At 37.3% G+C, this 13,497-nt stretch overlaps 1 protein-coding gene across 6 annotated transcripts in view; it reads left to right on the top strand.

Moving 5' to 3' along the window:
- RYK (receptor like tyrosine kinase) overlaps positions 1 to 13,497 on the top strand; it is a 109,790-nt gene that overhangs the window by 50,030 nt on the left and 46,263 nt on the right. For 4 of the 6 annotated variants that reach the window (XR_015132245.1, XM_086316136.1, XM_086316137.1 and 1 more), the window contains 3 exons: positions 4,315 to 4,416; positions 7,744 to 7,881; positions 10,128 to 10,210. Coding sequence is in view for 5 of the 6 variants with exons in the window: in XM_086316136.1 (XP_086172262.1) it covers positions 4,315 to 4,416; positions 7,744 to 7,881; positions 10,128 to 10,210 (323 nt within the window). In the remaining variant the exon portion in view is untranslated. The remainder of the gene's footprint in view (positions 1 to 4,314; positions 4,417 to 7,743; positions 7,882 to 10,127; positions 10,211 to 13,497) is intronic. The other 2 variants (XM_086316132.1, XM_086316134.1) reach the window with 1 other exon arrangement.

Here is a 13,497-nt window from a genome sequence, read left to right as displayed (position 1 = left end):
TGTGTAGTATTTTATTTGATGCTCACAGCCACTTAATGGATATGATGCTGTCCTTGTTTTAAAGATGAAGAAACAGACTTGAAGAGATTAAATAACTTCTTCAGGGTTGTGCTGCTAGAACCAGAGCAGAGCAACAGGAAGGACTCGTTGTCGTAATGAAAGTGAAAGTGTTAGTCGCTCAGCCGTGTCTGAGTCTTTGCGACCCCATGGCTGCAGCCCTCCAGGCTCCTCTGTCCATGGAATTCTCCAGGCAAGAATACTGGAGTGAGTTGCCATTTCCTCCTCCAGGGGATCTTCCCAACCTGGGGATCAAACTCTGGTCTCCTGCATTGCAGGCAGATTCTTCACTGTCTGAGCCATAAGGGAAGGCCAATTGTTGTAATAGATGTATTGTAATAACTCAGTATTGTAATTGTATAAAGCACTTATATTTGGTTTCCCTGATGGCTCAGATGGTAAAGAAACTGCCTGCAATGCAGGAGATCTGGGTTCAATCCCCGGGTTGGGAAGATTCCCTGGAGAAGGGAATGGCTACCCACTCCAGTATTCTTGCCTGGAGAACTGCATGAACAGAGGAGCCTGGCAGACTACAGTCTGTGGGATCACAAAGGGTCAGACACAACTGAGCAATTAACACTTTCACTTCTTTTTTCACTTGCTACATGCCAGGCACTGTTCCACGTGCTTTATATCCATTAATTCCCTTAGTCTTGACAACAGCCTTGTGAGGTTTGATGGAACCCATGGCTCCACAGAATTCCTTGCACAGAGATGATAGGGAGTTCTTCCATACCTGACACTCAGGAGCCAGAGTCCTGTTCTACACAGCTTATTTAGAGGCAGCGACCAAAACTGCCTAAGGGGGTGCTCATGCCAGGGGCAGTTGGAGCCCACGTGTGTGACTTGCCCTGTCGTGACAGTACAAGCTCATCTTTTCCGTCTCTGCTGTGCTGGGGGAGTGTGTTCTGGAAAATCAGAGCTTCTGTGAAGTCTTTGCACAGAGGGACTGGCCTCTGCCCTGTCTGCCCCATAGTCTGTCTCTGTTGGCTCTTGAATATAGGAGAACTCATTCCTTTGTGGGGTGCTTGAACTTGTTTGACAATATCTTCATTTTCCATTGTCTCATTACTGGCGACAAGGCCGTTTTATTTCCCTGTATTCATTTCTGTGTCTGGTGTCTAATAGCTATCGTTGAATGAATATTGCATGAAGAATTTCTTGAAGAAAGAATGACTGGAGAGAGGCAGGAAGCCATTCTGTTAGAGCGATAGTAGTTCTTTGCCTCTTTTGATACATATCAATAGCTCATATCAGAAGCAACCATTCTGTGTGCTTTATATAGCCTTCTATATGAAGAAAGTGTGTTTTTCTCTGTTTATTTATTGATTGATCCAATAAGTGTTAATTGAGCTCTCACTGAGGCTCAGTTGGGCCCACTTGAGGCCTCTTGGGCCAGGCCCTGGCTTTAGTGTTGGGGAGGAAGGAGTGGTGGGAGGCTCTCATAAAAAATATATAAAAAAACATGTATTTTTCCTGCTTTCGTGGAGTTTATAGTCTGCTGTAACAGATATTAAACCAAATATTAAACCAGAAACCCCTGCTAGAATGTAGGCTTCATGAAAGTAGGGACCTTTGTTTATTGTGTTCACTGCTGTATCGCTAGCACTTGGCACAGTATCTGGCATTTAATATACGCTTAGTAAATAGTGTTGAATGAATAAATGAATTAGATATATAAATATAAATTATAACAAGCGCTCTGAAGGAAAATGATGATCTTTGCCCTAAATTCTAACTTTAACTCTATAGCAGAGTTAATATCTGCTAATCTTACTGGCTTATGAAAGTTAAATGAGATAATTAATTTAGACTGGTATTAAACTATTAAGTGTAAGCAAGTGTACAATTTTTATCTCACTTTTTACCTCATGTGCTATAGCTATGTAAATATTGATTTTAATAGGTAACAAGGGTTGATCCTCAAATGCTCTATCTTTCTCTCATAAATCTGGGATTTCAAAGGTTTGTTCTGACCCCTTGACATAGTGCTTTGCTCATTATTCAGTTCAGTTCAGTCGCTCAGTCGTGTCCGACTCTTTGCGACCCCGTGAATCGCAGCACGCCAGGCCTCCCTGTCCATCACCATCTCCCAGAGTTCACTCAAACTCATGTGCATCGAGTCAGTGATGCCATCCAGCCATCTCAGCCTCTGTCGTCCCCTTCTCCTCCTGCCCCCAATCCCTCCCACCATCAGGGTCTTTACAATGAGTCAGCTCTTCGCATGAGGTGGTCAAAGTACTGGAGTTTCAGCTTTAGCATCATTCCTTCCAAAAAACACCCAGGACTGATCTCCTTCAGAATGGACTGGTTGGATCTCCTTGTAGTCCAAGGGACTCTCAAGAGTCTTCTCCAACACCACAGTTCAAAAGCATCAATTCTTCGGTGCTTAGCTTTCTTTACAGTCCAACTCTCACATCCATACGTGACCACTGGAAAAACCATAGCCTTGACTAGACCGACCTTTGTGGGCAAAGTAATGTCTCTGCTTTTGAATATGCTATCTAGGTTGGTCATAACTTTCAGCCACTAAATACGTACATGCTCATAATGTTGCATGCCCAGGCTTTTCAAGAATTCTGAGGTGGTACAAGAGTGCCACCTACTGTTGAATTGCTGAAGAGAAACACAGTAACTGGGATCTGTGCATATTTATTCAGTCATCGGTGCTGATTGCAGGGAATATTTAAATTGTACTTTCCACATATATTATGTAACTTGAGCCTCCCCTAGATCCTGGGATGTGGGTTTTCTTAATCCCATTTTATGGGTAAGTATTTGTATTCTATTATTTTCTCCATCTTTGAGAATGATAATGCTTCTTTTCCCTCCCCATTATTGAATCCTGGACTTCTACAGTTTTAATTTCTGATGTGATCTTTGAGTTGTGCTCAGAACTCCAAAAACGGGTGCTCTGTGGTACTAAGGATTAGGGATGGTAATATTAGTAATAATGAACATAAATAGTAATAATAATTTATAAATGTATATTTGAGGAGAGGGCACTGACCTAAAAGGATTATATTTTTCATGTAATTATTTTAGCAACCTTTTCAGGAGGTAGTATTATAGTCATTTTATCCATCAGGAATTTGAGGCTCCAAAAGCACTATTTTGCCTAAGGTCGTGCAGCTAGTTAATAAATGGTGGTGCTGGCAGTTTGGATTCAGGGTTATACTTTCCATCTCTTCACTGTGCTATCCTGTACCTACTATACATGTAGACCTATATAGATCAATGTTTGAGTAGCAGCTTTTTGTCATGTGTACTTTTAATCACTGGGTTTTGAAAATACAGAACTATTGTGTGGGGTGTGGTCATTCAAAAGATTTTCATATTTAGGAAAGTTTGGAGTCTCTGATTGGACTCTGCTGATTCTGCAGCTAAGGGAGACATGGAAGGTAGCCCTTTCTTCTTGAGGGTATGACATCTTGCCTTTGATTTCACACTTCATGCTGAATTTCTATGCTTTACTTTTCCACTGCTTCAGAATTACTAGACTTGAGGCAGTGTAATTAGAATGTGGTCGAGGGTGACCTGGGATAAGGTGGTTGTGCACTGACAAAATGAAAGGACATTGACTTGTAGTTATCTTGAGTATGAAGTTATTTGAGCCTAGCATCTTCTGGGTCTCTTGATTACTTAAAAAATGTGGGATAATAAAATGCTTCAAGTGCTAACAATTTCTAATAAATTCTATAAATTCCCAAAAGGTGGGATTAGGGATGTAGAAGAAGCAAAATGTATTCGATTAAACAGACTTGAACCAGGTAGGATATCCCTTCCCAAGCTTTGAGCATGTTTGATTTGCTTTCATATGCCGTCATCTGTAGGCCATGTGGTTATGGACCATCATTAAAAGAATCCTGTCTTTATACTCCTTTTCTTAAAAGCAATCTAAATTGAGTGGCATGAGTTCTTGACTAAATGTTGGTCCACAGTTCCCTAACATATTGTATGAGGTTCAAGACTGCTATCTATGGTATTTGAAGAATGCTACATTTTGTGAGTGACTTTGATATGATGAATCACCTGATAATTGTGGAGATAGGAAAGAAAAAGAATAGAGCTCTGCATTATGAGATAGAGTAAAATTTCGGTATGAAACATTTGTGATGGAGATCCATGCATTATTGTGATCTCTGTTAAGGTTTTAAGCTGGTTATAATGGCTCCATGCATTTTGTAGGTATTGAAAAAGGAAATTTCTCATTGAAGCTGACTTGCCAAGTATTTCTCTTTTAAAAATTATTTGCAGCATCAGTGCCAGCAGTAGTTCCCAAGGGCTGTCTCAGCCATCTACCCAGACGACTCAGTATCTGAGAGCCGACACACCCAACAATGCAACTCCTATTACCAGTAAGAGTTAATTTAATTCTAAAAGTTAAAATGATTTACTAAAATTGTTTATGGTCTGTCTGTCCTTGGTCCTGTCTGTCTTGTCCTTGGTTAATTACGTATGGGACATATGCCATGCTATATTCATAGAATCTAACATGTATGAATTAGGCTTAAACTTTTATTTTCTAGAACATTGAATGAAACATTCCAAAATTAAAGTATTAAAATTTTAGGTTTAGTTGTTAGAATTAGTTTTAGGGAGGTTTCTATAGATTATGTTAAAAGGGCTACTGAATCACTTCTGTACAAATTCAAAAGGAGGATTTTCAAGTAGTTAGAATAAGCTCCTGAGCTGTATGAAGACAGAGACTTGGATTTTAATGAATTATTTGATGGTCTCATGGGCTGTGGTAAGGACTTTACATTGTTTTCTGATCATGATGGTAAACTAGCTGCCATTGGAGATCTAATTTCCTTTATTTTGAACAGGATTTTAATTAAAGTTTTTATACTGTAGCTGTTCAGGGGAAAATAAACATTCTTGGAGTATAATTTAGACATAATGAGGATTGAGAAACGTCATTCACCAAACAAGAAACAACACAATCATCAGGATACACAGTGGGCCACAAGTCAGGACTCAACTCATTGGTGCCATTGATTAATTAGGTTCTTGTAGGCAAGATACCTTTATCTCCCTTGGACTGACATTTACTTTCTAGTAAACTAAAATTAAGAATATCTGTTTTTGGACTTCCCTTGTGGTCCAGTGGTTAAGAATCTGCCTGCCAGTACAGGGGACACAGGTTAGATCCCTGGACTGGGAAGATCCTACAGGCTACAAAGCGACTAAGCCGGTGGACCACAGCTACTGAATCTGCATGCTGCAAAATACTGAAGCCTGAGTGCCTTAGAGCCTGTGCTCCGCAACCAGAGAAGCCCCCACAGTGAGAAGCCATGCACTGCATCTAGAGAGCAGCTCCCACACACCACAACTAGAGACAAGGCCAGGCACAGCAATCAAGACCCAGCACAGCCCCCAAATAAACACATGATCCTAGGAGGGAATGCAAAATGTACAGTCAATTTAAAAAAATGATAAACAACATTATTTAAAAAATAAGAATATCTGTTCTTCACCCAGTGCCCTCCTATGGTCTTTCAGTATTGTTTCTCATTAAGAAGAATGAGGATTCTTTGGAGAAATGGATGATATCAGGACTGGGTCAGGAATAAGTAAGATAACCTGGGACATTTGTTGAGCCAAAAATCAAGGAAACTACTAAAGACAAGAGCTTTCCAAATTGGAACCATTGAGCATCAAAAAGAATAATGACTGCAATAGATTGAAGTGATATAAAAGTGAAATGTAGAAATGTGTAAAAATCCACAAATTTGTAGTGATACTTTTTTTAAAAAAAGTTTATTATGGGAGTTAACTGAGGCACCAATAATACCTTACTGTGACAGCTGAGCATGAACTATTTTGCAGTAACCAGATAGTGCTGGCTTACGAAGGGAACATTTTTTTTTTTTTAACAGAAAAATCCCAGCTAATAAATGCAGAAGGAATAGTAGAATCAGAATATCATACTTGTATCCCCTAATAAAATACTTGATTCAGGAAAGGATTGTCCATGTTTTAAACTATACGAACAAAGAGAGGTAGGGAGCTTTACCATTTGAGGGATCATAGTGTTACTGCCTGAATCCACTCCTGGAACTTAGCATCATTAAAAGTAGGATAGCTAGGTAGTTTGTATTCCCAGGTGGAATATTCTTGTCTTCTTCCCCCACAGAGAGTTAACCTGGATCTAATTGAGGCTATAAGGCTGACTCAGTTTACAGGGATAGAGGAATGAGTTAGATGACACTGGAAGAGTCAGATGCTGGACTTTCTCCAGGATAGTTGATCTAGTGTCTTTAGTAAGATGTGGCAAGAAAAACGAAAGGGGAAAGAAGTGGGCATTGTAGCTTAATCTGAGAGAAATCTGAGAGAAATCATAGCAGCAGTTAACATCTCCACCAAGGAAAGAAAGATGTATGTCCCTCAGGATATAAAATGATAGATGTGAGGGTAGTTCAGACTATTCCTAAGAAACACATCATTGCTTTAAATGTTTAGCTTTGCTCATTAGAGTCATTCTTGATTGTGGATATAACCTTAAAGAGGTAGATAAGCAAATTATGATATATGCTAAAAGCAAAATGCATTTTAAAAAGTCAGTGGAAGTACAATTATTTTTTGACAGATTTATAAGTTTACCACCAATAAGTTTACTTGTTTTTGTAGACATTACCTTAAGGAGATAGATACTTCGTATGATACAAAATAAATAGTGTTTTTTAAAAAAACCAACAGAAATGTATTTGCCTGTAAATAAAAAAAAGTGAAAGGAGCAGAAAAAAACACTTGAAGATAAAGGAGTCAAGAGTTTTCAAAAATAACAAACCACAGCAGTATACAAATGGAAGAAACTCAGAGAGCTCCAGGAAGGATGAAACCCTCATGTATACTAGGCACACACACCCAGACGTATCGTGGTCAAGCTGCTCATCAGTGCGGTCGGGTTTTGTCATCCTAGTGCATCCTTTTATAATCAAGTTTTTCAAAGCTTTTCATGTAGTTCTTCCAGCAGCCACCAATAATCATTGTCTGAGTCCACCCTTTCTTTCGGGATTTTTCTCCCCTAAAATAACCATTCCAATTTCTGCTTGCTAATAACACTAGATCTTCCTTTTATTCTAACTTTTTTTTGTTGCAATGAGAATTTTAATTTATGGCCAGAAATTTTGTTTTGCTATCATCATATTAAGAATGAATATGAATCAAGGGAACTGAAAAACGAATATGAATCTCACAAAGGTATGACTGGCTGTATGGATGCTAGAATGATTAAACCAATTATATATATATATATATATATTTTTTTTTTTTTTTTAAGAAAAGCTATTTTTACAAACATCTCTTCATTTGAAGTTTTTTTGTTAGGAGACTATATTAGAAAATCTTTGGAGAAAAAAGCAGTTCATTCAAGGGATTAGATTAATTCCATGAGTCAAAGCTTGTTTCATTTGGCAGAAAAGCAATTGAAGTGGTATTAATAAAATAATATTTTTAGTATTTCTTGTTTTAATTCTGCATTTAAAGGTTTTGGGGTAGGTGGGAAAGTGTTTCTTTAAAATTTAGTATGGCCTTCATAAATAATTCTCCCTGTATGTGCCTTTTTCCTTTTTGATTCTTACCTTCATTTGTTCCTATGACTTGACTCCTGGGGTTCTAACTGAACTAGTTGATCCTGATGCCATAAGAAGGTATTTATATTTCTTGGTTTGGCTTTGTTGGCTCCTCAGGTTATCCTACCTTGCGGATAGAGAAGAATGACCTGAGAAGTGTCACTCTTTTGGAGGCGAAAGCTAAGGTGAAGGATATCGCAATATCCAGGGAGAGGATAACTCTAAAAGATGTACTCCAAGAAGGTACCTATTCTCTCAAAATCAGGTTTTCAAGGAAGATTTACTGTTAGTATAAATATTTTTTTGTTTCACATTTTAAGAATTTCATCTCATTTCATCCCTAAGGATAGAAAGCAGTTCAGTTCAGTTCAGTTCAGTTCAGTCGCTTAGTCATGTCCGACTCTTAGAGACCCCATGAACTTCAGCATTCCAGGCCTCCCTGTCCATCACCAACTCCCGGAGTCTACCCAAACCCATGTCCATCGAGTCAGTGATGCTATCCAACCATTTCATCCTCTGTCATCCCCTTCTCTTCCTGCCCTCAATCTTTCCCAGCATCAGGGTCTTTTCAAATGAGTCAGCTCTTCACATCAGATGGCCAAAGTATTGGAGTTTCAGCTTCAACATCAGACCCTCCGATGAACACCCAGGACTGATCTCCTTTAGGATGGACTGGTTGGATCTCCTTGCAGTCCAAGGGACTCTCCAGAGTCTTCTACAACACCACAGTTCAAAAGTATCAATTCTTTGGCACTCAGCTTTCTTTATAGTCCAACTCTCACATCCATACATGACCACTGGAAAAACCATAGCCTTGACGAGACGGACCTTTGTTGGCAAAGTAATGTCTCTGCTTTTTAATATGCTGTCTAGGTTGGTCATAACTTTCCTTCCAAGGAGAAAGTGTCTTTTAATTTCATGGCTGCAGTCACCATCTGCAGGGATTTTGGAGCCCCCCAAAATAAAGTCAGCCACTATTTCCCCATCTATTTCCCATGAAGTGATGGGACCAGATGCCATGATCTTAGTTTTCTGAATGTTGAGTTGTAAGCCAGCTTTTTCACTCTCCTTTCACTTTCATCAAGAAGCTCTTTAGTCCTTCTTTACTTTCTGCCATAAGGATGGTGTCATCTGCATATCTTAGGTTATTGATATTTCTCCCGGCAATCTTGATTCCAGCTTGTGCTTCTTCCAGCCCAGCGTTTCTTAGGATGTACTCTGCATATAAGTTAAATAAGCAGCCTTGACGTACTCCTTTTCCTATTTGGAACCAGTCTGTTGTTCCATGTCCAGTTCTAACTGTTGCTTCCTGACCTGCATACAGGTTTCGCAAGGGACAGGTCAGGTAGAAAGCAGTGCACAATTTATTTCCTGTATAAAACTGATCTTTATTTTCCCTTTCTTTAGATTTTTAACTTGCCTTATTAAGCTTTGAAACGATTTTGATATTCAAGTATATTAAAGCATGATTATTAGTGTTTATCACCTTTAAAAGGATATTTCCTGTTTAGTTCTTGTCCAAAGATGATCACTTGCTCACAGGCCTTTTTGAAACAGTCTAAGTAATTTTCTCTGTGATGGAAAGTACAGGGGTTCCAGCAGAAGGAGATGCATCGGTATTGGAGTTATGCCCAAATTCCAGTCTCAGTCCCACAGTTTATTACCTAGATGACCTTAGAGAAATCATTTCCTGTCTTCCATAGCCAGTTTCCTTGTCTGTAAATATGGGCTTATGTTTTCTACTTTAGACACGAAGATTAGATGAACTGATGTACATTACATGAAGTAACACATGATAAGTGTTTGAGAGATAAGACCCTGCCCTTCCCTGTTCGCTGGTCCTTGCTTTCTTTTTTGAGTTTCAGGGTATTGACTGGGGACAATGCTGAAAGAAGAGGACAGAAATTAATAATAAAATGCTTTACTGAACTCTTCAAGTTGTTCAATAGACAGTAACTTTCCCCTTCCATAACTCAGTTTGAAGTGTTTTAGATGCCTGTGAGTCATTCTGAATTCATCTGTCAGTTAGAGATGCTTGTTTGTCAGTCACAGCTAAGGGAGGGGCTTGAACTGTCCCAGAGGCAAATAGTCATTAACGGAAGCAGGTTTTTATTGTGTGTTTTTGAATGTATAAGGAGAGTCCATTTTTCTCCTTTGTCATTGCTCTGAGGCTCAAAACTCATAAATGTCTCTGTGGATAGCCCATTACTGAGCTCCAGTGCTCCTAGCTGTATCGTTAGTTTGTTTAGGCTATTTCAGAATGAATTCTCATAGACAGTTTAAATACATCTTTTCTAAAAGCAAGTTAAGATGTTTTGTAGTTTAAAAAGAAGAAAAATAAAGATTTGAGTCTTTCTATGCTAGGGCTGGAGTAATGTTGATCACATTTGGCCTTGTTATATTTAAGTTGTATTGTGCCAGAAAATTTTGTACTTATAATTTTATAAGCATTATCATATGATCTCAGTAATTATTGTTTTTCCTTCTAGGTACTTTTGGGCGTATTTTCCATGGGATTTTAGTAGATGAAAAAGATCCAAATAAAGAAAAACAAGCATTTGTGAAAACAGTTAAAGGTAGGATTTGTTCCCATCCTGTCTCCATAATACTTTTCTGTCTAAGGTGGCTTTTATGCCAGTGAAATTGTTTCAGATTTTCAAAGTGTGACATACCTTTCAATCAGTCCATGTTAATTTAGCTCATACAGGCTAACTTTTAGGAGATTTGTGTTGTTCTTATTAAGGTATAGAAAATAGAAGCTAATAGTTGAGACATTATGCATTTGTTAGATGGTACTCAGAAGTAAAAGTCATTCAGTCATGTCCGACTCTTTGAGACCCCATGGACTATAGAGTCCATGGAATTCTCCAGGCCAGAATACTGGAGTGGGTAGCCTTTCCCTTCTCCAGGGGATCTTCCCAATCCCGGGATCTAACCCAGGTCTCCCGCATTGCAGGCGGATTCTTTACCAGCTGAATCACAAGGGGAACCCCAGATAGTACTCAGGCTTCCAGTTAAACTGCATCCAATTAACTTCTTTTTTCCTATATCTAATATTATGTTTTTCCTAGGTTCCAATTATTTGGTTTTTCCTTCTTAAAAAACATCTCAGCACCCCCTATCCTCAGTACTGAGGAATTGTAAAGAAAAAGATGAACCACTGTACCTTATGTGAAGAGCTGTTATTTGCCTTCCTCTCACTCCTGGTACCCCCTTTTTTTGCTATTACATATAATTTGCAGAAAGTATACATTTGTGTGTGTTCTTTCTTGGTAGAGTTTTACAGATACAGCCATAGTTAGAATTGCTGCCCCATGAGGTATTTACATTGAAAATTTTGATAGTTGCCAGATTGTTTTCTAAAAGGTAGTGCTTAGTTTATATTTTCATAAACAGAATACCTATTTTCATATGTTCACCTTTTGGAGAAATATATTGCTTAGATTTTCACTTACTGATTTATATAAAATTTTCAGTTAGAGATTCCCTATAAAAATGTACTAGAATATTTTTAATATGGTTTATTGCCTAATACTGGTAAATTAGCAAACCTTTTTATGATATTAAAATTTTAATGTTTTATGATTGGTATTTATAAAAGCTTAAAAGTCCCTTGGACTGCAAGGAGATCCAACCAGTCCATCCTAAAGGAGATCAGTCCTGGATGTTCATTGGAAGGACTGATGTTGAAGCTGAAACTCCAATACTTTGGCCACCTGATGCAAAGAGCTGACTCATTTGAAAAGACCCTGATGCTGGGAAAGATTGAGGGCAGGAGAAGAAGGGGACGGCAGAGGATGAGATGGTTAGATGGCATCACCGACTTGCTGGACATGAGTTTGGGTAAACTCGAGTTGGTGATGGACAGGGCGGCCTGGCGTGCTGCAGTCCATGTGGTCTCAAAGAGTCAGACACGACTGAGCAACTGAACTGAACTAATAATGCTTAATTGAGTCTATTTGTTAATTTTAAGAGAAGGAAAAAATGTGGTAATTTAAAGAGTGCTTAATGCCTGACAGTGTCTGATCTAAGGTGAGATAACTAGAATATTTTAGAAAAACAAATTTAGCATTTCAAATGCATAAATTGAAGGTAAAACTAAATTCAGTTTCATGAGTAGGAAGTGACAATTTTATGAAGTTGACAACGTTAACTTATAAGAACTTATGTTTAATGTTAATTTATAAGAATTTATGTTTCTAAATTTACTTAAAGGAATTCTTGGAAAGTATGAAGGGCTTATTATGTTTATCATTTCTAAAAAGTTGGATTGTACTAATCTAACCAAAAAAATCTTAGGAATTTACTTTCTTTTAATTTAGCAAAATTGTTTAAGGATGCTACAAGCACAAACATACGCTTTTCTTTTCTAAATAAATGATTTAACTTACTGCGTTCGATATTTATTCATTCACTTCTCCTAACCGAAAAACACTTTTAAAAATGGGTATTTAAATTTGGTCCCACTAGGTTTTCTGACTAGTGTTGAAGGATACTTTACATATTACTCTTTGTAAATGTAAAATTTGAGCCCTAATTTTAATAACATCTGTCTTTTGTTACACTTTCTCCACTTTTTAAAGGAAACATTTCCCCTTAATTCTAATATTTCTTCTGAGGTTTGTAAATATTCTATGGATAATTTAGAACTGAGCTAATATTAATTTGTTCTGAATAAATGTAGAATTAACTAAAGAGGTTTCTATATAGAATTGGGTTGATTTAGGATTGGAATAGGGGAGAGAAGGAAATAATAGTGATAAGAAAACACAATGCAGATACTGGGACTGTTTCACAAGATAAGATTTCTCTGTCTGTATACATTTGCATTGTAGTCACTTGCTTGTTTCTGTATCTTACCACTGTAATTATAATGTTCTCTCTGAGTTATACGGAAACCAGAGAAAGCACAGTGAGTCCTTAGCCAAGATATGGTCATGGTTTGTGTGGGAAACACAGAGGAAGTGTACTGACCACAGTATTTGCTTTAAAATTGTTTTATAGCTCCACATGATTGTCTCTGAGATTTATTCTTTTGGAATGTTATTTTTATTTTTTAATTGAAGCCGCATAGAGCTGACAAAGTTCTCTCACAAATCTGTGTGCTTTATTACATGCTGTATAATTAGAAGTACAGCTAAAAATACAAAAATAAGTTTTTAAAAGATCAGTGACCTTTCCTTTAGGCATAAGCACAAAATTGGAGTTTGGCTTCTTAAAAAGTTCATAGTTTTTCACAGAAACTTAATGGATATGCTAATATAAATTTCCAGAGATTGAAATTAGGAATCTGAATTTCACACATTGAATATTGTGAAATTGAATTCCATAAAATAAATTAATTAATTTGAGGTTAATTAAGTTCTTATTTTCTTTTGTAACTTCTTAGAAATAAGTAGGCTTTTTAAAAATCATTTTGTTCTTTCTTGAAACTTTTAGAATGTAAATTATTGTGTAGTCTTCTTTTCAAATACATTCATTTTGAGTTAGACCTTTCAGTATTTAAAGTTAAAAGGCTAGGGCCAAACTAGGTAAAGAATCCAGGAAAGTGGTTTTTCCTTACTAAATGTATAAAATTATTTTCCCTCAAAGTTTTCTTAGCTCATTATCCAGCTCAAGTGTCCCTTGCTTAATAGAATGCTTATCAAAGTTAAGAACTTGAAAAATTATGCAAAACATGACACTGTGAAATTTACTTCTTATTTTACTTGGATCTCTGTACTAGCTGGCAGGAAGATAAACTCTTACCAATTCGGTGCAGACCTCCAACTATTACTAGTTTTAAATTCTAAAAAATCCTTCCAGCCCCTAAATACTGATAGTTCTGACCATAATTTCATTAAAAATTATTTATATTACAAAA

Source organism: Bos grunniens, chromosome 1 (genome assembly GCF_055505025.1).
Source record: "Bos grunniens cultivar Pamir isolate PY7600 chromosome 1, Bosgru_T2T1.0, whole genome shotgun sequence".
NCBI lineage: Eukaryota > Metazoa > Chordata > Mammalia > Artiodactyla > Bovidae > Bos > Bos grunniens.
Note: the sequence above shows the minus strand (reverse complement) of the source record. Positions and strands in the feature narration are given on the sequence as shown.